General features: G+C 45.6%; 1 protein-coding gene across 1 annotated transcript in view; it reads left to right on the top strand.

Annotated features, from left to right (window-relative positions):
- Positions 1-20,188, top strand: part of TTC19 (tetratricopeptide repeat domain 19) — a 32,607-nt gene extending 12,419 nt beyond the window's left edge. Inside the window, exons 6-10 of the mRNA XM_040423373.1 lie at positions 287-348; positions 7,663-7,757; positions 13,046-13,200; positions 18,175-18,337; positions 19,878-20,188. Of these exons, the coding sequence (XP_040279307.1) occupies positions 287-348; positions 7,663-7,757; positions 13,046-13,200; positions 18,175-18,337; positions 19,878-20,020 (618 nt within the window). The 3' untranslated portion in view covers positions 20,021-20,188. The remainder of the gene's footprint in view (positions 1-286; positions 349-7,662; positions 7,758-13,045; positions 13,201-18,174; positions 18,338-19,877) is intronic.
- Positions 20,189-21,440: the final 1,252 nt, after the last annotated feature.

The following is a 21,440-nucleotide window of genomic DNA, read 5'->3' as shown; positions in this document are numbered from 1 at the left end:
GCCACATGCTGAAGTGAGACAACCCCTTTAATTATTTATGACTAGGCGTGCTCCCATGTGCACCATTTTCTACTGTCGACTTCTTTTCTTTTCCTCTTGTACCTGCCCTCTCGTCCAGTATTCTTCCCTGAAGAGTTGTATGATTTTGCTGAATGTTCCCCTGATGGCTTTTAGTTACTTTTGTTTAAAACTGAAACTTTTCAGTACAGATCTTAAATCAAATGTTTTTTTTTTTTCTTGTAGTGTTCCAAAGATTATTATTGAAGCATTTTTGTTGTTCTCACAGGATGAAAATTCATTTATTGAGATTTCACTGAAACTGGCCAGTATCTACGCTGCCCTCAACCAGTAAGTCTCTCTTTGCTTACTTATTTTCAGCCAGGGGGGAAAATGTAACCATTTACATGGGGTAGGGGTTGGCCCATAATCAACACTTATCACTTATTCACTGTCGAATATCTTCTATATAAAAAGAATCTTCATATAAAAGAGAGGATAAAAAAAAATATATATATATATATATATATAAAAAATGATATGATCCTTCAGGCGGACATAATCGCCTCTAAGTTCTTTTATCGAGTATCTTAATTTGATTTGTGCAAGCAGTGAAACAAAGGGACAATTGTCTATGCAAAAGTATATATGTAATTTATTATACACAATAAAAAACAGGAATATAAAATCAATACAATTGCAAAGACAATGAAGCTGTAAAATAATACCCAATATATGCTTTAAAGGGGTTGTCCGAGTTATGAAAAAAACAAATATAGCACTGAAAATCTGATGGGGAGCAATATATAACTAAGGGCTCTTTCACACCTGCGTTCTTTTCTTCCGGCATAGAGTTCCGTCGTCGGGGCTCTATGCCGGAAGAATCCTGATCAGTTTTATCCTAATGCATTCTGAATGGAGAGAAATCCGTTCAGGATGCATCAGGATGTCTTCAGTTCCGGAACGGAACGTTTTTTGGCCGGAGAAAATACCGCAGCATGCTGCGCTTTTTGCTCCGGCCAAAAATCCTGAACACTTGCCGCAAGGCCGGATCCGGAATTAATGCCCATTGAAAGGCATTGATCCGGATCCGGCCTTAAGCTAAACGTCGTTTCGGCGCATTGCCGGATCCGACGTTTAGCTTTTTCAGAGTGGTTACCAGGGCTGCCGGGACACTAAAGACACTAGCCATGGTAAAGTGTAGTGGGGAGCGGGGGAGCAGTATACTTACCGTCCGTGCGGCTCCCCGGGCGCTCCAGAGTGACGTCAGGGCGCCCCAGGCGCATGGATCACGTGATCACATAGACACGTCATCCATGCGCATGGGGCGCTCTGACGTCATTCTGGAGCGCCCCGGGAGCCGCACGGACTGTAAGTATACTGCTCCCCCGCTCCCCACTACTACTATGGCAACCAGGACTTTAATAGCGTCCTGGCTGCCATAGTAACACTGAACGCATTTTGAAGACGGATCCGTCTTCAAATGCTTTCAGTTCACTTGCGTTTTTCCGGATCCGGCGGGCACCTCCGGCAAATGGAGTGCACGCCGGATCCGGACAACGCAAGTGTGAAAGAGCCCTTAGCTAAGCAAGTTTTATGCAAAAAAAATATATATATTTCCTCATTTCCCTGGTTCTTTTCTGGCCCTTATTTTACATGCAATAAAAACGATCTCTGCCCCTCCCCCTGCACTGCTAAGGGAGTAAATACAAGAGCTGCCCTGAGTGACATGTCTGCCTGCTGGGAGACTCTGCAGCATGTTGTATGTGTAGGACTACAAGTCCCAGCTGTATAATGACACTGCTAATACACACAGGATCTTCCCCCTACCTTCTTGTGCAATGCTCTCTCTAGTCCTTCAGCTCCTGTGCCCAGAATTGTCACTGCTGCAGCAGATACCCAGTGTGTGCAGCCGAAGGGGTTAAGAATCCTAGGACAGAGAAGACGGCAGTGAAGGGGGTGTGGCCAGCACAGTGACTTCTTCCCAGCACAGTTGTAAACAAAGTTTATCAGAGCAGGGAGAGAAGCTGACATCACAGGTCATGTGACCCTCAGTGAAATCTGAGAAACCAGCCACTGGAGATAAAGTGAGTTAATTGGAAAGCTGTTATATTTGCCCAGTTACAGTGGCGTAACTACAGGGGAAGCAGCTGCTTCGGGGCCCGGGCTGACAAAGGGCCCGGCGCCCAGCAGTGTGAGTTTTTCAGGCCAGGCCCCTTCATATACAGTGCAGCTACTATTGGGGGCCTGGCCTGTCCATCACCAAACACCGCCCCCTGTGTGACCAAATGTGAGCAGCAACACAATCTCCAGCACAGCCCGAAGCCTGACTCCGCCCACTCATGTGGCTGATGACGTGCTCCTGACATCATGAAAGGTCCTTTTGCTCGCATCTCCTGAGGTAGGACATGTAACTGAAATAGTATATAGCCAGTTCACAGTGAGTTGGTCTCTCCCCCCCCCCCCCCCCCCCCCCCCCAACCTCAGTGTACAGTCCCCCCTGGCACCTGAGTTGCAAAGTGCGCGGGGTGGGGGGCCCCATACAAAAAATTGCTGTGGGGCCCAGTCACTTCTAGTTACGCCCCTGCCCAGTTAGGAACATAGAACAAAAAAATAACTCAGACAACCCTTTAAGTTACTTATGACAACATGCTTATGTTATACTTTTAACAAACAGTCCAATAATTTATATACCAGGAGAAACTTAGGATCTTCTGTTTATCAGACAGGCTATAACAAAACACGGATTATACAGTAGGAATAAATGTTATCCCTTGACTCTGTTTCCCTATGACCAATCAAAAATATATGATATTAATATAAAATATTCAGCTCGGCAATCAGACTACGGAAAATAACTTCCAAGGGTTTATTAGTCCTCTTTTCAAATAATATCAGATCTTCCATTAGCAATATGCATCTTTGCTAAGGGAATAATCAGCATTATGGAGGCGCCTAACACTATATATTCCCAGAGTATGGGGACTTTTGGCTATATACCGAGAGAAATATCTTATTAATATCACGAGCAATAAGTACAATATACGTTACCGGGTCAAAGGTAGACAGAGTTTCAGATGGGACCAGTTCTCAAGAACTTTCCTAGTAGTCAAAAAAATAATCCAAGTTTCTTTTGGTATATTTTTCTTGTGGGGAGTTTTCTTTTTGAGTTTATTTTGGTTTTGATTGTGAGCCCTGATCACGAGTAATTATCCCCCACCTTATCTAAGAATCATCCACTTCTGGATTAGGGATTTCCAGTCAGGTAAGGTGGGTGTATTCGTATGCTAATAACATAATGATGTCATATTAACCCTTGACATGGTATAAAACAAATGGTAAAATAATATAAAATTGTCCATCTGCCTCCAGATGGCACTGTTGTAACATAACCTTTCTCAACCTATTTCAAAGAGGAGGGATGCTTCTTTGACACTCTAAAGTAATCTTTCCAGACTTACTGGGACCATCATGATTCTCCCAGACTCCTGAATTTATGGGCTTGATAAGAAATACAATGGGCCTTACACTTGCACCGTGGGTTTGTATATCTAACTGTCCAAGCTATTGAGTAACGACGCCTGGAATAACATTATTTCTTCTGAGAAACTTCTATTTGTAGAAAACCATAGATAGCATAAAGTATACCTTTAATACTTGGTTATAATATATATCAATATTTCATATTATACATGAATTATTGATATGTTCATACTAAAAAGCTACCCTGTTTCCCCAAAAATAAGACCGTGTCTTATATTAATTGTTGCTCCCAAAGATGCGCTAGGTCTTATTTTCAGGGATGTCTTATTTTTCCATGACACAGGGGGATCAGAGGGGGGAATCAAAATGGCACAGGAGAATCAGAGGGGGGGATTACCATTTTAGTACCCCCTTCTGATCCTCCTGTGTCATTTTGATTCCCCTGTGTCATTTTAAGTGATCCCCCTCCCCTGTGCCAGCGGACAGTGGATTATTTCGTCTCTCCCCCCCTCCCACCTTCACCAGACATCCCCCACCACTTTATCAGACATTCCCCCCCCCCCCCCTCAATCACCCCTGTTTGTCCGTGCCGGCCAGATTCCACACAATGTGCCCGACTCCTGCCCTGAGCGACTCACTCACTGTCTAATTGTGAGTCAGCCAGACTCCGTCAGGGCAGAGCGAGCAGCAGGCGGCAGCTTGTCCTGGCGGCGGCGCGGGCTCTCTGATTTAAAGAGCCCTCGCACTGCCTGAACAGCTCTGGCTGCGCTGCGGCCAATCAGTGAACTGTGCGCCGCCGCTACGGTCCAGAGGAGTCAGGCACCTTACAGTAGCTCCGGGGGCCTTATATTCCGGGGGGGCCTTATTATCGGGGAGGTCTTATTTTCGGGGGGATGCCTTATATTACAGCGAGAGGCAAAACTGGAAGTAGGTCTTATTTTCGGAGGATGTCTTATTTTCGGAGAAACACGGTAAATAAATGCACACATGAATACTTATGAATATATGAATAGACATCACACACCAGATGTGTCTTAAGGATATAAATTCTTATCTTGTCATGGCTCAGCCATGAAACAAACATTGTTCCCTTCAGACAGACATGTCTGGAGAAGTTAGTATACTCCCCATAGATAAACCCATATCTTTTAGCAATAACTTTTAAAATACAATGTCCTTTATATTAGGGCTGCACGATATATCGCAAAAGTAATCGAATCGCGATAATCGGCAAATGCGGTTTGGCGATTCGGCCGAGCCGAAAATGCCGCGATTATTATATATGAAGGGGCCCCTATTGATAAAAAAAAGTCCTCTGTCCTATTACAGCCTCTGTACTTACTTTCACAATGAATGCATGCACTGCAGCGACGAGCGGGAGCGAGCGAGGCAGCCGGCCGGCGCGGGACTGACGTCACTTAGTCACGCTCCTGCTTCCTGAATTAAGTGGGAGGAGCGTGCCAGTGACGTCAGTCATGCGCCGGCCGGCTCGCTCTCTGCCGCTCTCTGCAGTGTGAGTGCATTCATAGTGAAAGTACAGAGGCTGGCCATTTTATGAATAGGAGAGTTAACACATGAAGGGACACATGGGGCCATGAGGGGGACCAGCATAAGATGCTATATGTGTGTCTTATGCTGGCCCCCCTCGTGGCCCCATGTGTCATAGCACACATCCCCTATAACAGTGCCCTCCACAGGTCCCCCATAACAGTGCCCTCCACAGGTCCCCCATAACAGTGCCCTCCGCAGGTCCCCCATAACAGTGCCCTCCGCAGGTCCCCCCCATAACAGTGCCCTCCGCAGGTCCCCCCCATAACAGTGCCCTCCGCAGGTCCCCCCATAACAGTGCCCTCCGCAGGTCCCCCATAACAGTGCCCTCCGCAGGTCCCCCATAACAGTGCCCTCCGCAGGTCCCCCATAACAGTGCCCTCCGCAGGTCCCCCATAACAGTGCCCTCCGCAGGTCCCCCATAACAGTGCCCTCCGCAGGTCCCCCATAACAGTGTCCTCCGCAGGTCCCCCATAACAGTGTCCTCCGCAGGTCCCCCATAACAGTGTCCTCCGCAGGTCCCCCATAACAGTGTCCTCCGCAGGTCCCCCATAACAGTGTCCTCCGCAGGTCCCCCATAACAGTGTCCTCCGCAGGTCCCCCATAACAGTGTCCTCCGCAGGTCCCCCATAACAGTGTCCTCCGCAGGTCCCCCATAACAGTGTCCTCCGCAGGTCCCCCATAACAGTGTCCTCCGCAGGTCCCCCATAACAGTGTCCTCCGCAGGTCCCCCATAACAGTGTCCTCCGCAGGTCCCCCATAACAGTGTCCTCCGCAGGTCCCCCACATAACAGCGTCCTCCACAGATCCCCCACATAACAGCGTCCTCCGCAGATCTCCCACATAACAGCGTCCTCCGCAGATCTCCCACATAACAGCGTCCTCCGCAGATCTCCCACATAACAGCGTCCTCCACAGATCTCCCACATAACAGCGTCCTCCACAGGTCTCCCACATAACAGCGTCCTCCACAGATCCCCCACATAACAGCGTCATCCACAGATCCCCCACATAACAGCGTCCTCCACAGATCCCCCACATAACAGCGTCATCCACAGATCCCCCACATAACAGCGTCATCCACAGATCCCCCACATAACAGCGTCATCCACAGATCCCCCACATAACAGCGCCATCCACAGATCCCCCATAACTATGTCATACCCAGCCGCGTCAGCGGCTCTTATGGGAAAATCCAAGCAAATAGACCTCTAGCACAATTCCCTTAAAATATTGCATCGCACATCGTTATCGCAATCGCACAAAATTCCCATATCGTGCAGCCCTACTTTATATTCACTATAACTCTTATACAAACTGAACTTGCCATGAACTCATCTTGGTCTTTTCAGCCACATAACAGAACTTTGGTTCAAGCTGATTTCCTCTTAAAGGCAATGAGCATTCATTTTGGCTATAATATCATTAGATAATACTGTGTTCTTATGAAAAAGCACAACATCACACCACTGATCACAAGAACGGGAATCCTTTGCACACATAGATAACAAAATGATACTGTGAATAAGTGTTGATTATGGGACTGCCCCTTTTAAAGGGCTTTTCTATCTCATAATGTTATATTGATAGGATATGCCACCTGTTATCTGTGGGGGGTCTGACCTCGGGTACCTATATCAATCCTGAGAATGAGCAGGCTGCAGAGCTGGTTCAGTGCTGCGTTCATTTCCAAGTTTCCCCTGCACAACAGCGCTCCAGGTCACCCAGCTGTTTCGGGAATTGCAGCCCAATCTTTTACTTGCTGTCATTTTCAGCAGTTTCATCATGCCTATAGTCTACTTCAAGTTGGACAACCATTTACATTTAAAAAGTTTATTTCAGCGCAATAAAAAAGCTGTCCCACGGGCTGTACAAGCTGTGTAAAGCAATACATTTTATATTCACTTCACCGATCCCCTGCCGCTGCATTCTGACAGTGTCAGGGTCCCCACTGTCCTCAGCCAGTCACTGTCTGCAGTGATAACCCGCCCGCCAGTAACTAACTGAACAGCATGCACAGCCATTTCCTGCCATGTTGAGAACAGGAGCAGGAAGTGGAGCGCAGCGGAGACCCCGCCACCATCAGAAAGACAGCGGCATTGGATTGGTCAGGTGAGTATAAATTCAGTTATATTTTTTTTTACAGCTTTTTTTTTTTTTTCTGGCACTGAAATAAACCTCCAAATGTAAATGGTTGTCCGACTTTAAGTAAACTGAAGGAATGATGAAATTTATAACTGAAAATGGCGGCAAGTAAATGAGCTGGCCGCAATTCCCAAAACAGCTGGGTGGTCAGGGGCACCTTGTGCAGGTTAAACTCAGAAGTGGATGCAGCACTGAACCAGCTCTGCAGCCTCCTCATTCTCAGAATTGATGTGGGTACCAGAAGTCAAATTAAAAATGATTTATTGTGTGTCTGAACAACAATGATAAAGGTAAAAGAGGGTGGACCCAACAGCAGCAGCATCCCCATCCATGGAAATCACACAGCAGAACCCACTGTTCCCTGATGTCTGTGATGTCTCTAGGTGCAGACACGGACTGTATGATGAACAGTAGACTCCTCTACCCCAGATGACCTCTCTGACAGGTCCACTTTACATTAAATCTCACAGATTGCATTATCTCCCATAGGAAAGATTTGGCGCTAGAAGGATTCCAGTTCTGCATCATAAGCCTGAATGAAAAGATTGAGAAGGAAAAAGATTTGCCTGAGGAGATCCTGACAGGTGAGAGGAATTTATTTTACATATGAACCTGCTTGTATTACAAGATTGTGTTCAGTGCTGCAAGCAGTAGTTATAGAGAATAGACTAAATTATTTATTTATTTATTTATTTATTTTGGTATCACCAGGAAAGAAAGTTCCTTTCTCATCCGTATCATCTGTTTCTCTTCCGTTCATTGGGGGACACAGTCCTGACCTTGAATATAGATGCTGCCACTAGGAGGGGACACTAAGCAAAAAAAAGTGTTGGCTCCTCCTCTCAGCTATATCCCTCCTGCAGACACTGAGCTGATCAGTTTTAGCTTAGTGTCCGTAGGAGGTAGACCTCCCTTCTTTGCAGGTCTGCTGAATTTTTTATTTTCATTCTTTAACATTTTTCTCTTTTTCTTTCCTTTAGCTGGGCTGAGGGCAGTCTCCAAGCGGCCTGCGTTCCCGCGAGACAGGAGTCCATGGGGTCCCTAAGCCTGCTGCACGTTCCCAGTCTCTAGAAGGCAAGGAGGACCAGAGGTTCCTGTAAAAACCTCTGTCTCCCGCCAGCTTTCGGGTCACCAGGTCTGGTCTCCGCCAAAGTCTCCTCTGTTACCGGTGTAGCTACCCTCACCAAGGGGTAACATACCGAAGATGGCGACCAAGCTGAGTATTCTCTCAGTCCCCAAGGCCCCCATTCCTCCTCCCTCCTTCCAGCTCCAGGTTTTTTCATGTGAATATCCCCCATTGAGGCCTACTTACCTCCACCTGAGGCCTCAGTTTTGGCAGGTGTCTCTTCCCCAGGAAGGGGGGGAGACTTCTGCTTATTCCCAGACTTTCTATAATGGCTCAGTGTGTTATTAGGTTGTTTCCTAAGAGAAATGCCCTAGTAATCTGGTGATTAACCTGCATGTGCATTTGGAAGCTAAGCAGGATGTGTTGTCGAGAGTCCAACCTGGTGTAGTATTTTCTCTAGCCCCGCCAGCTGCCAATAAGCTCTGCCCCTGCCTTCTGCTTAATCCCTTTCTTGCCTCAGTACTACTGTGCTGAGGAAAGTGCTTCTGGGCTCTCTGCTGAGGCTTACAGTGCTGGTCATTAGTACAGATGGATGTGGGTGCAGTTCCCTTAGGTCTGCTTGGTTAGAATTGAGCTGTATATAAAAATAAAAAAAAGTTTATATATTATTAACCCTTGGAGCTATTTGGTCTGTCTGAACATAGTTCCCATGCCATTCTGTAGGCAGAATTTCTTATCCCTACTTCCTTCCCCATGGGGGGTGTGGCGAAACCAACCTCGCCACTGGGTGGTGGAGAAGCCTGGTTGCCTGCCTCTTGCCCCAGGATTATGGGCCCTCTCATCAGCCCATGCTAAACTTAAACCCCATGGCGATTTGACTGTGTTTGTGGCATCTGAGCGCTGTTTGGATATATTGAGCGCTCAGATCCAAGCCATCTGGGGATATGTTAAATGTCTATGTTTACTGTAATGGTTGGGACATTGTATATTTGAGTAGTGATGTCTGTCCTATTGTCTCCACGTGGTATTGGCGATTTCCCTTTGTCCTGAGAGATAATTGAATTACTCCTCGGTTGTCTCCAGGACAGAAGACATTGTGTATTCTCCTGCCTGTGATAATTACATCAACCCATTGTGTAAGGTAATTGTATCACAGGCAGAGGGGAGGATTTTGTGTGGGAGTGTTTTACTGTATTGTACTTGTTTATTGGTTGTTTTTACAAAACCCTGTGGGTGGTACTAGTGTGTAACAATGTTATATAAGAACAATAAACACACAGCTCTGGGTGACCACTGCTTGACCCTCAACACAGAGCCTCGTCTCGTTCTTGGGGGGATTCACTGTATGCTGTTAGAGACTGATTGCTAGGAGTGTAAGCCGCTTGGGTGCGTTTCCTATTCTGCTAGCAGCTATTTGTGAGGTTCCGTTCAGAGTTTGGAGCATTCCCTTGTATGCCGTTACAGGGGGCAAGTTTTGTCACATCTGCAGTTCTTTGGCCCTTGATATCTAGACATCATTCTTTTTGAGCGGAATTTGGCTTTCCTTTCTGCGGTTCGGACCTTTCTGCAGGGGGGAAAGGTGCACGCTGCACCCCCTTACCGGTTTCCATTGAATCCTTGGGACCTTAATCTGGTACTCAGCGCTCTGCAGTCCTCTCAGTTTGAGCCTTTGCAGCAGGTATCCCTTCGCTTCCTGTCCTGCAAGGTGGCCTTTTTGGTGGCAGTCTTTTCCATCCGTAGGGTGTCGGATCTAGAGGCTCTTGCCTGTCGGTCGCCCTACATCATCAGCGGGCATCTGGTTTGGATTCGCATCTATCTATTTCAGACGTTCCTCTTTCCGACGGACGGATTCATTATTCGTCATTCCGGAGGGACCGAGACGAAGGCTGGCTGTCTCCAAAGTTTCCATTTCCGATGGATTTGTTTGGTTATTATGGACGCGTACCGTATCAGTGGACGGGCTCCACCCTTCCGTGTTACTGCTCATTTTGTTCGGGCAATGGTTGGGCAGTACATCATGGGGCTTCGGCCCTTCAGGGATGCAGGGCGGCTGCCTGGTCGTCTGGGCACACTTTTCCAAGTTTTACAGAGTGTACACCTTTGCATCTTCTGACACTTCTCTGGGGCGTAGTGTTTTGCAGAAAGCGGTCCTTGGATTGGCAGGATGGCTTCTTCGTTTATGACTCACTCTGGGGACTGCTCTGGAACGTCCCAAGGTCAAGACCGTTTTCCCCAATTATATGGATCAGAAAGCTAGATTTTTGTACTTACCGTAAAATCTGTTTCTCTCCCGTTCATTGGGGGACACAGCTCCCACCCTGTATGTACATTACTGGTTCTCCTAGATGGTTCCTTCTGGTTCTTCAGGATGACCCATCCCCGGTTTTCTTCCTTTTTTTTAATTTGCTGTTGGCTTCTCCTGACTGCTCCTACTGCTTTTGTACAAACTGATTAGCTCAGTTTCTGCAGGAGGGATATAGCTGAGAGGAGGAGCTAACACTTTTTTTTGCTTAGTGTCGCCTCCTAGTGGCAGTAGCTATACCCCCCCCCCCCCCCCCCCCAATGAACGGAAGAGAAACAGATTTGACAGTAAGTACAAAAATCTAGTTTTTTACCTCTATCTATAATTATATGTATTTTAGTAGCTGGCATGTAAATCTCCACCTTTTATCATCTTTTCTTAGATCGAAAATTCTTTGCTGGTTGATTGATATATCTTTATAGTCTTGCAAGCTTCGTTTTTCTGATGCAGAGCTTCATAGACACAAAAAAACATGCTGGATACTAGTAGCTCACCAGTAGAGGGGAGCTAAGCAGCTTACTGCATTCAGTTTAGTATTGAGTTAAATGTATAAGGCTAAGCAGGGGCGTAACTAGAATGGGACTGGCACCTCCAAGCAACTTCCCCCCAACATTCCCCCCCCCCCCCCCTCCTTCACCCACAACTAGTCAAGACTGCCCACACTTGCCATCGAACCCCCCACCCACTCAGTACTTATGCCCCTTTAGTGCCCACACACAGTAGATTGCCCCTTTAGTGTCTCCAAACAATAGTTATGCTCCCCCCTTAGTGCCCCTTCACAGTAGATTGCCCCCTTAGTGTCCCTATGTAGTAGAATACCCTCTTAGTGCCCCACACAGTAGTTCTCTCCATGCCCACCTGTGAGGAAGGCCCTGAGGTGTAAATAAATATTCATCTTGCCCATTCTCCCTATGAACAGAGCACATTCGGCTCAACCCAGCAGGCCTGATGCAGTGATGTCAGCCGCTGTGCTCTTCTACTCGTCAGGTACGATGCTGAATGCCCTCTCACTTCAAACTGCCCATATGTGGCAGAAATCAGGGTGCAAGCCTTGGTTTTGTGCCATGAATCTTACCGTAAAATGTGTCCAATTTGCAATATGCAAATCCGACGCATATCAACGTAATGGTTCCCAAAAAGTGACTTTGGAACTACTTATGGCTCAAGTCCCTACTGTGTGGCTCGCCATGGGAGTCCTGGGTTATGACCATATTTAATTGCAATTGACATTATTGCAGACCTATCCTAAAGCAAATAGTACCAGTCTCGATACTGTCACATTCCACACTAATATACTTAGCAGCAAATGTTTCCAATGTTGTGGTATTTTTGTTTCTCCACATTCTCTCCTCTATTTTTGAATTATGTCTGCCCCCGGCCATCACTAAAAGTTGAATGTAGCTCACAAAGTACAACCGGTTGGGGACCTCCACTCCAACAGTATGCAGTTAGCTCCAGAGATCCCTCTAGTGGTGGCTGCAGACAGCCAACATATCATGTTTTAGGGTGGGTTCACATCACGTTTTAAGCCTCTGTTTGATGTATGCACTAGAAAAAAGGATACAAAAACGCAGCACACCGTGTTCTTTTTTTTACAATGGAACTCTATAGTGAACGGATGCCACTCTCTGGCATCTATCTGAGGCTGACGTTTAACATATAACTTTTTTTGTATATGTTAAACGGATGGGAAAAACTTGATGTGAACCCAGCCTTAAATGTATGTCTTTAATGAAGACTTGGATCTCTGTACCAGAATGGATCTCCAGCTATAAAGCTATATTAAGAAATTAATTATCACTGAGGTTGATCCTATTTAAATGCAAGGGTGGACACTCACTTTAAGTTGACTGCTAGCAGTAGGACTGGCCCCAGGTCAAATGAACATTTTAGTATTTTCCCCTGTTGGTACAGTGGCATCGCTCCAGAGATCATAACTGCCCCGATGAACATATGTTTACTTGGGGCAGTAGTTGATCATACTACTTTTGCTATATTGGGGTTATACAGTATTAGGCTACTTTCACACTGGCGTTTCTGGGTCCGCTTGCGAGATCCGTTTCAAGGATCTCACAAGCGGCCCAAAACGGATCAGTTCAGCCCCAATGCATTCTGAATGGATAAGGATCCGTTCAGAATGCATCAGTTTGCCTCCGTTCAGCCTCCGTTGAAGTGAATAGGGCAGATCTGCAATACCACACAGAACTTGTGGACTGGTGTGCTTCATGTTGTTTTTTTTAAATCAGTACAACCCCTCAGGTGCATCTCCCAGAACGCATTACTTTCATACCATAGGCATACGTTACTGTTTGCATGACCCAACCTGCCCATGCATTGAGGCAGCTCTTATAATATCGTTAGGCCCATGACCGGCTTATTGACCATTTACTAGGAATAGTATGAAGTATGTAGTACTTGTGTTATCCCTTTGGTTTTCCATTACCCTTTTAGGTTTTCTAATAAATCCAGAATTGATTAAATTATAATCTTATTTCCTTGTACAGCAGAAGAAAAGACAAACACGCGGCTTCTTCTGGGCTTGAGTCTGGATTCTTATGCACGTTACCTAGTAGCCAACTCACAGATCTTGCATGCCCAGACCATGTATGAGAGAGCCCTACAGATCTGCAAAGAGGAACAAGGAGAGCTGCACCCACAGGTGAATACAAAATCACTGTCAGAGCTGAACCCGGACCTACCCTTCTTTTCACCCAGGCAGCCCCCCTGAGGCTAGCATCGTAGCATCTCATGCTCTGATGCGCTCCCTTGCCCTGCGCTAAATCGCACAGGACATGGGCTCTTTTGTGTTCAATAACACACTGCCGGGTGGAAACTTCCGCCTAGCAGTGTGTTCGGTGACGTCACCGGCTCTGATGGGTGGGCTTTAGCGCTGCCCTAGCCGTTTTACTGTCTAGGGCAGTGCTAAATCCCGCCCATCAGTGCCGGTGACATCACCGGGGTTCCTGGCAGCCCCATGGAGAGCCCCGGTACATCACCGGATCTCCAAAAAATGGCTTTGCCCTGTGCGATTTAGCGCAGGGCAAAGGAGTGCATCGGAGCATCAACTGCTCCGATGCTCATGCCAGGGGGGCTGCCGGGGTGAAAATGGAGGGATGTCCGGGTTCAACCCCTTTAAGTATGTTCACATGGTGGATTTTACTACCAGAAAAAAATTCAACCAAAACTGCAGCAAAAATCAGGGGCTGATCCTCGGGTGACTGCTGCAGTTTTTCTTTTTGCATGCTGTGTATCCACCCAAGGTTTTAGCCCAATTCAGTGGCATTAATCCGTGTGTGGATGCCCGCCAGTTTCCTTTCTTGGTGCAGTTTGGAAATCCATGCAAAATTATCCGCAGCCGTATGAACAGCAGTGTGGATCTCATTGACAACACTGGGAGTTGGAATCTGTGCAGATTTTCTTTACGAAAATTCATGCTCAAAATCCGCCACATGACTGAGCCCTTAGAGATCTAATTTTAGTTAATTCAGTTATTTACTCTGTATGTATCTTTATGTTGATATTAATTCTAACATATGAAGCCAGATAAAGACAAATATGCCATATTGTGTGTCTATAGTTATCCCTGTATTTCAGCCGTATTTCGATATGTGAGTGTGAATATGGCTAAACTGAATGTGAACTATGCATACATAGCTTTTTGTATCTGTATACGGTACATTACAAGAGAAGATCTTGAGAAGTAACCTGGGGGCTTTAGCTACTATGGGTTTGTTTCTTTCTAATTTCAGTGATTTTTCTTAATGTGAATATCTATCTAATATATAAAGCTGAGTGTATGTGTGTGTATGTCCGCTAAAGGAATCCGCACCGTCGCATTTACAATCACTAAATTTGGCACACAGGTACATCAGGTGTCCGGGAAGGTTTTTGACCAGGTCTCAGATATTCCCAAAAAATGCATTAGCCAATAGAAGCTTGGTCACATGACCCTTATCAGCCAATAGAAGCTCACAGGCCGTTAGCCTGCTTATACACAGTTTTACTCCAGGTTTCCATAACAACCCAGCCATTTTTCTTCACTGCTGTAGGAGAGCTTTAAAGGAAATCTGTCACCAGGGTAATTGCTATTGAAGTAAAGCCATGGCCTAATAGCACTTAGTACCTTATTTCAAGATGTGCCTTTGTTCCAGCAATAGATGTTTTTATCCTCTGAAAATCCAGTTTATTTGGTATGCAAATGAGCCAGTAAGGTGCCCAGAGGGGCGTCACTCTTGCAGGAAGGAGCCCAGACACGCCCCCTGCCACAATGTGTCCACCCTCAAAAGATGAACTTGAAACCCCGCCCCCAGGTCCAGCTAAGTCACGCCCCTGATCCAGTTAGGCCTCGCCCATCCCACGCCTTGAAAAAATGAAGTTAAAAATCTACTTCTGTCAGCTGCAGAGGTGGGAGGGAGCGTGACTTTCTTCCTGCAGCTCACACTCAGACAGCACAGTGCTGCTGTCTGAAAGTGAGCTGTTTAAAAGGACATCCTTGTGTCCGTTCAGGCCCTGCGCCAGACGGAGGACAGGGAGTCTGAAAGCTGGACTGTCCGGCCTAAAACTGGACCTCTGGCCACCCTAGGGGCAGGCTGCTGTGGAGGTCACAGTTAAGGGGATGGTCTGCTATGGAGGTCAGTGTAAAGGCCACTGTTAAGGGGGCGGGCCCCTGTGGAGGTCACTGTCAAGGGGGTGGCGTGCTGTGAAACTCGCTGCTAAAGAGGAAGGCTGCTTTAAAGGTCAAAGTTAAGGGGGTGGGCTGCTGTGGAGGTCCAATTTTAAGGGACGGGGCACTTTGGGGGGGGGTCAGTGTTAAGGGGTGGGGGCTGTGGAGGTCACTGTTAAGGGGGTGGGGTGCTGTAGATGTCACTAGTGGATAGTGTAATAGTGGATAGTGTTGATATCTTTTAGGCCTCTTTCACACGGGCGTTGCAGGAAAATGTGCGGGTGCGTTACGGGAACACCCGCGATTTTTCTGCGCGAGTGCAAAACATTGTAATGCGTTTTGCACTCGCGTGAGAAAAATCGCGCATGTTTGGTACCCAAACCCGAACTTCTTCACAGAAGTTCGGGCTTGGGATCGATGTTCTGTAGATTGAATTATTTTCCCTTATAACATGGTTGTAAAGGAAAATAATAGCATTCTGAATACAGAATGCATAGTAAAACATCGCTGGAGGGGTTAAAAAAAAAAATATAAATAATTTAACTCACCTTACTCCACTTGATCACGTAGCCCGGCATCTCCTTCTGTCTTCATCTGATCTCTGTGCAGCAACAGGACCTGTGGTGACGTCATTCCGGTCATCACATGATCCATCACCATGGTAAAAGATCATGTGATGACCGAAGTGACGTCACCACAGGTCCTATTGCTGCACAGAGATCAGATGAAGACAGAAGGAGATGCCGGGCTATGCGATCAAGTGGACTAAGGTGAGTTAAATTATTATTATTATTTTTTTTAACCCCTCCAGCGATGTTTTACTATGCATTCTGTATTCAGAATGCTATTATTTTCCCTTATAACCATGTTATAAGGGAAAATAATAATGATCGGGTCTCCATCCCGATCGTCTCCTAGCAACCGTGCGTGAAAATCGCACCACATCCGCACTTGCTTGTGGATGCTTGCGATTTTCACGCAACCCCATTCACTTCTATGGGGCCTGCGTTGCGTGAAAAACGCAGAATATAGAACATGCTGCGATTTTCACGCAACGCACAAGTGATGCGTGAAAATCACCGCTCATGTGAACAGCCCCATAGAAATGAATGGGTCGGTATTCAGTGCGGGTGCAATGCGTTCAACTCACGCATCGCATCCGCGCGGAATACTCGCCCGTGTAAAAGGGGCCTTAATGACACACAAACATTAAATGAAATAGATTAAATATACTTCAGCTAGTATAAAATAAATGAAATATTTACGCCTTAACAGTGGCCACTGGAGCACACATCAGGCCCACATTCCTTGCCTTTTTGTTTTGTAGTTTACTTTTTAGCTCTGCTGTAGACTGTGGCAGGGTCAGCAGAGTCATCTCATAATTAGAGAGTGGGAGATGAGGCAGATAATACACCATTCCCTACTGGAATAGGGGGCTTTACCCTCATCACTTACTTGAGACTGTATTAGTCTGTGAATTCTTTTCTGTTAAAGCATGTATTAATATTGCCTCCAGAGATCAGATAATGTTGATTATAAAGTACCACTGGCATAAGGGGCTGTATAACATCCTGCAACCAACTAATATTGGTTGTCCATATTGTGGACAAGAATAGTAATTTCTAGTAATGGGAGTGAGAAAAATGCAGATTGCACAGGGAAGGTGTCCATATTTTACGCATCTGTGGTTTGCGGACTGCAATAGGGACAAGGCCATGTGCATGAGACCTAAAGGACTTTTGGTAGGGGCATAACAAGGTTATCCCTGTCTGTCAGTCCCTGAACTGGTCAGCTTCATTGGGATTGGACAGGGCTTTCCTTGTAACGCTCCTCCCCAGTTTAATGCAAGCAAGGTATAGAATCTTATGAGTGGAACTTCAAGAGAATAGTGGAGACCTACATAGACTCTTTTAAAACGGGTGCCTGGGTCACTGTGAACTTTGTAGGGGAGATATAACCAAGAGATGGTGTAAGAAAAACAGTATCTAACATGTCTTGCAAGATGCAGCAGATCTTGCGTGAATCACTGTGATAAATTTGGCACATCTTCTGCTTACCTTGTCTAGTTTTAAGACCACATTAATAAATATGAGCTAGTGTGTTTTATCTCCTAACAACCCATTATATGAGCTTGTAATTATTTTCCTGTATTGGTTTAAGGCCAATTTAAGATCTGCGATGTTGCTGTCCAGTTTTGAGATCTGGCATGGGATCTGAAAACCACAGTAAAACGCTTCCATTTTAATAATACAACCGTCTGCATCCGTTCAGAACTGATCCGGTTGTATTGTATTGAAAATTAATAAACCGGACAAATCATTTTGGTTTTAGTGCCAGATTCGTTTTTTCATGTCTTTAAAAAACAGCATCTCACACCATTGACTTATATGGTTTTTGGTTCAATTTCCAATGCCGCACACAAAAACGCTGCTTGCAGTGATTTTGTGTCTGGCATGGGAACGCAACAAACCGGAACGGAATGCATGATGAAGCGTTGTACTGCAGTTTTGAGATCCTGTGCCAGATCTGAAAACCGGACAGCACAACGCAGATGTGAATATAGCCTAAGGGACTGTTGTTTGGGTCCGTATCCGAGCCGCAATTTTTGCGGTTTGAATGCGGACCCATTCACTTCAGTGGGGCTGCAAAGGATGCTGTCCGCATCCGTTGCTCCTTTCCGTGTCCCTGCAAAAAAAATTAATAAATAGAACATGTCCTAAAAACGGACAAGAATAGGCATTAATATCATGGGCCGCCTGTTCTGTTCCGCAAAATGCGGAGCGCAAACGGCTGGCATCCGTGTTTGCGGACCGCAAAACATGGCGCGCTCGTGTGCATGAGCCCTAAGACATTAACACAAGTACTGTAATTTCTATAGGGTAAAAAAAAAAACTATCCTTGTCTGGAACATATGAATATGATGATTTATTTCTAGTCTGTTCTTCTCATCATGTGTTCTGTCTCATGCAGACTGTGAATTTACTCAGTGACCTGGCTACAGTGCTGGAAGCTCAGGGCCGCTTTGATGAAGCTTATACGTATATAAAGCAAGCGCATGAAATAGCAGAAAAGACTGAGCACCCAAATCAGCATGTGATACTTGGTAATATGGCAACGATCCTGTTACATCAAGGTATATGTTACTATACAATGTATTCATAGTATAGACTGGATGCTGGTGAAAACACTTCTAATGCACAGATTAAAGGGGTATTCCCAGTTGAGACATTTATAGCATATCTGTCCATATCTATCTGTCCGAGGTCATTAAAAATCTTGAACAAGCCCTAATGCTCTAAAATAAAATATCTTGTATTTACCTCTTACTCCCAACGTTGTTCTCTACGCCACCAGTCCGTTCTCCTTCCTCTGCTTGTTAGCAAACAGCAGCGGTACTGTGCCGGTATATATGGCCAGTGACCGCTGCAGCCAATCAGTGTTCTCAGTGGTCTGCCTACATCACTGCTGCAGGATCGGACCAGTGGCGCCAAGAATGGTGCTGAAGAAAGAGGTAAGTATAACATGATTTTTTATTTAAGACCAATCTGGAGCTTATCCAAGATTTATCTCGGACAACTCCTTTAAGCCATATGTGGATATGTCATAAATGTTTGAGTTGGTAATAACTTTTTAAACTGACTAGTTTAGTTGGCGCACGCATGCCAAACCATAATCATTTGACTGCTCAATGAGGGACATTTACTACAATGTTTACTGCACTACTGTGGTGTAAAATAGTCGCAAATTATGGCACACTCCGTATTTGTAAAATAATTTGCAGCTTTTTTCAAAGTGGCAATAAAAAGTGTTGAGGGGGGGCGGCTTCTTAGTGGGAGGTTGAGGCCTTGTGTGGCCAAACTGGCATAAGTTATAGCTGAAGTCTTCAGTTTCTGGCGCACAGCAGGGCATCTGCTTCTTAATAAATTAGGCGCATCTCGCACCAACACAGGGAGATCAAGACTGGGGTAAGAGAACACCAGTCTTGATAAATGTCCCTTAATATGTTATCCGTTTGTATGATGAAGCATGCAACCATGCGCCAGTAAAGGGGAGTGTGTCTTCCTGGGCTCTAAATCTGCACAATTGTAAATATTCGGCTTGGGTTTAATGTCCCTGCTACTGCAACCTAGCAGGAGCAGGGAGGGTGCCCAGCTATCAGAGCTTATAACCACTTCTGTCTTCTCTTTTCCAGCCTAAATAGCGCTCAGTGAGCACTATATAGGGAATAAAGGCAGCAGCAATGTCATTGCCTCTGTTGGGCCCAGAGATGACTTAATCATTAGGTGCCCTGCTGGCATGGGTGGGCTGCTGCGTGATAGTGGACCTAGATCAGTTCTGCCAGTGAGACTGTGTCCCCCTGTAACTGCGGTTCTCTTATGGGTGACGTCAGGACACTGCTATACACATAATAGATGGTCAGCTGGTACTGCAGAAAGATATATGCCACCTTAGGCTCATAATGAGACACAATGTGGATTTCAGACTAGCTTGGGTCATTCGTCATAGCTATGCCCGTAAGGAGCAGATGTAAAGTACATCCAGAGAAAAAACTGCTTTGTATCTCCCATAAGTGGCGCCAAGCCTATTGTGCCATACCCTTTCTGCTATATTGCACCATTTATACCTTTTGTTGTTAATTGTACATCTAAAGAAGTAACGTTCTCCCACTACAGAGAACTTGGTGGATGCAGAGAAGCTCTTTAATGAGGCATTAGCAAAAGCAGAAGAAAAGAAGGATCTGGGGTCCATTTACTACATCCGGGAAGGGCTCTCAGAACTAACTAGGAGGAAGAAGAATCAGGAACAGAACCTGTGACTTGGACACAATTATAAATTATTCTTCCATTATTTTATCTGTTCACAATGTTTGGAAATATGAGATTTATGTAATATATATATAATAAATATATTTACCGTATTTTTTGCTTTATAAGAATATAAAAAATATTTTTCCTCAGATCAGACCCCCATAAATATCAGGACATCACATCTGACCCCCTTATCAGGACATCACATCAGCCCTTCATGTCAGAACCCCATCAGACCTCCGATCAGCCCACAATGTCAGACCTTATATCAGCCCACATAGTAAGACCCCATCAGACCTCAGATCAGATTAAAATTAAAACCATCTCTTAACTGTCCTGCACCGCGGCTCCTCTACACCTCAGGCAGAAGTCGCGCTCCCCTGTCTTCCCGGCTTGCACTGCTCTGTCACCTGACTGCGTGCAGCGTCAGGTCATACTGCGTGCACTAGGTCCTGACGCTGTACGCGGTCAGGACAGTGCAGCACCGGCCCCAGCAAGAAAGACTGGGGAGGGTGAGTACTACAAGCGCTTGCGGCGCTTCGCTCCCAACTCCTGGCACCTAATGCATACTAGTGAGCGCTTCCATAATGAAAGAGCTCACTAGTATTCGCTTTATAAGACGCACGGCCATTTCCCTCCCACTTTTGGGAGAAAATAATGCGTCTTATAAAGTGAAAAATACGGTATTTATTGATTTTTTTTAATATATATTGTTTGATAAAAATAATTCACAACAATAAATTTTACTTCTGTGTATACAATATGGGGCACATTTATTAAGACCAGCGTCTAAAATAATAAGGCCCTGCACTGGCGGTGGATCTGCCGGAGTTATGAAGAGGCTCTGGCCTCTTCATAACTTTGTCGGATCCACCGCCGCTGATAAATATAAGACTGCTTCCTTGCTGTCTTACATGTAGACCATTTTCTCCACCTAAACCATGGGTAGAAAATTATGAATAATACGGGCCTGTCCCCTTCCCCATCCACTTTTTTAGACCTGGTGTGATCAGGGAGACGTCACAGATTGTGGCGCAAAGGACCTTTGCACCACAATCTGCAACAGAAATACGCCTACTTTAGCCATATTTCTGTTTAATAAATGACCCCCTATATATTTATTAAAGGTTTTTCAGGTGTTCAATATTGATGGCCTATCCAGGCAGGATAATGGCATGGGGCTGTTTTTCAGGGTTTCGAGTAGGCTCCTTCTTTTCAGTGAAGACTAATGTTAATGCTACAGGGTACAAAGACATTTTGGACAATTATCAGAACAGTTTAGGGAAGGCATTTTCTTGTTCCAACATGATGTGCCTTAGTGCATAAAGTGAGGTCCATAAATGTATTTATTTCATGCACTTATATAGCGCTGAAACATCCCGCAACGCTTTCCAGACATTAATATCACTCGCTGTCCCCAATGGAGCT

The sequence above is a fragment of the Bufo bufo genome, chromosome 3, assembly GCF_905171765.1.
Source record: "Bufo bufo chromosome 3, aBufBuf1.1, whole genome shotgun sequence".
Lineage (NCBI taxonomy): Eukaryota > Metazoa > Chordata > Amphibia > Anura > Bufonidae > Bufo > Bufo bufo.
The sequence above is the reverse complement of the archived record's forward strand: the minus strand, read 5'-3'. Positions and strand labels throughout refer to the sequence as shown.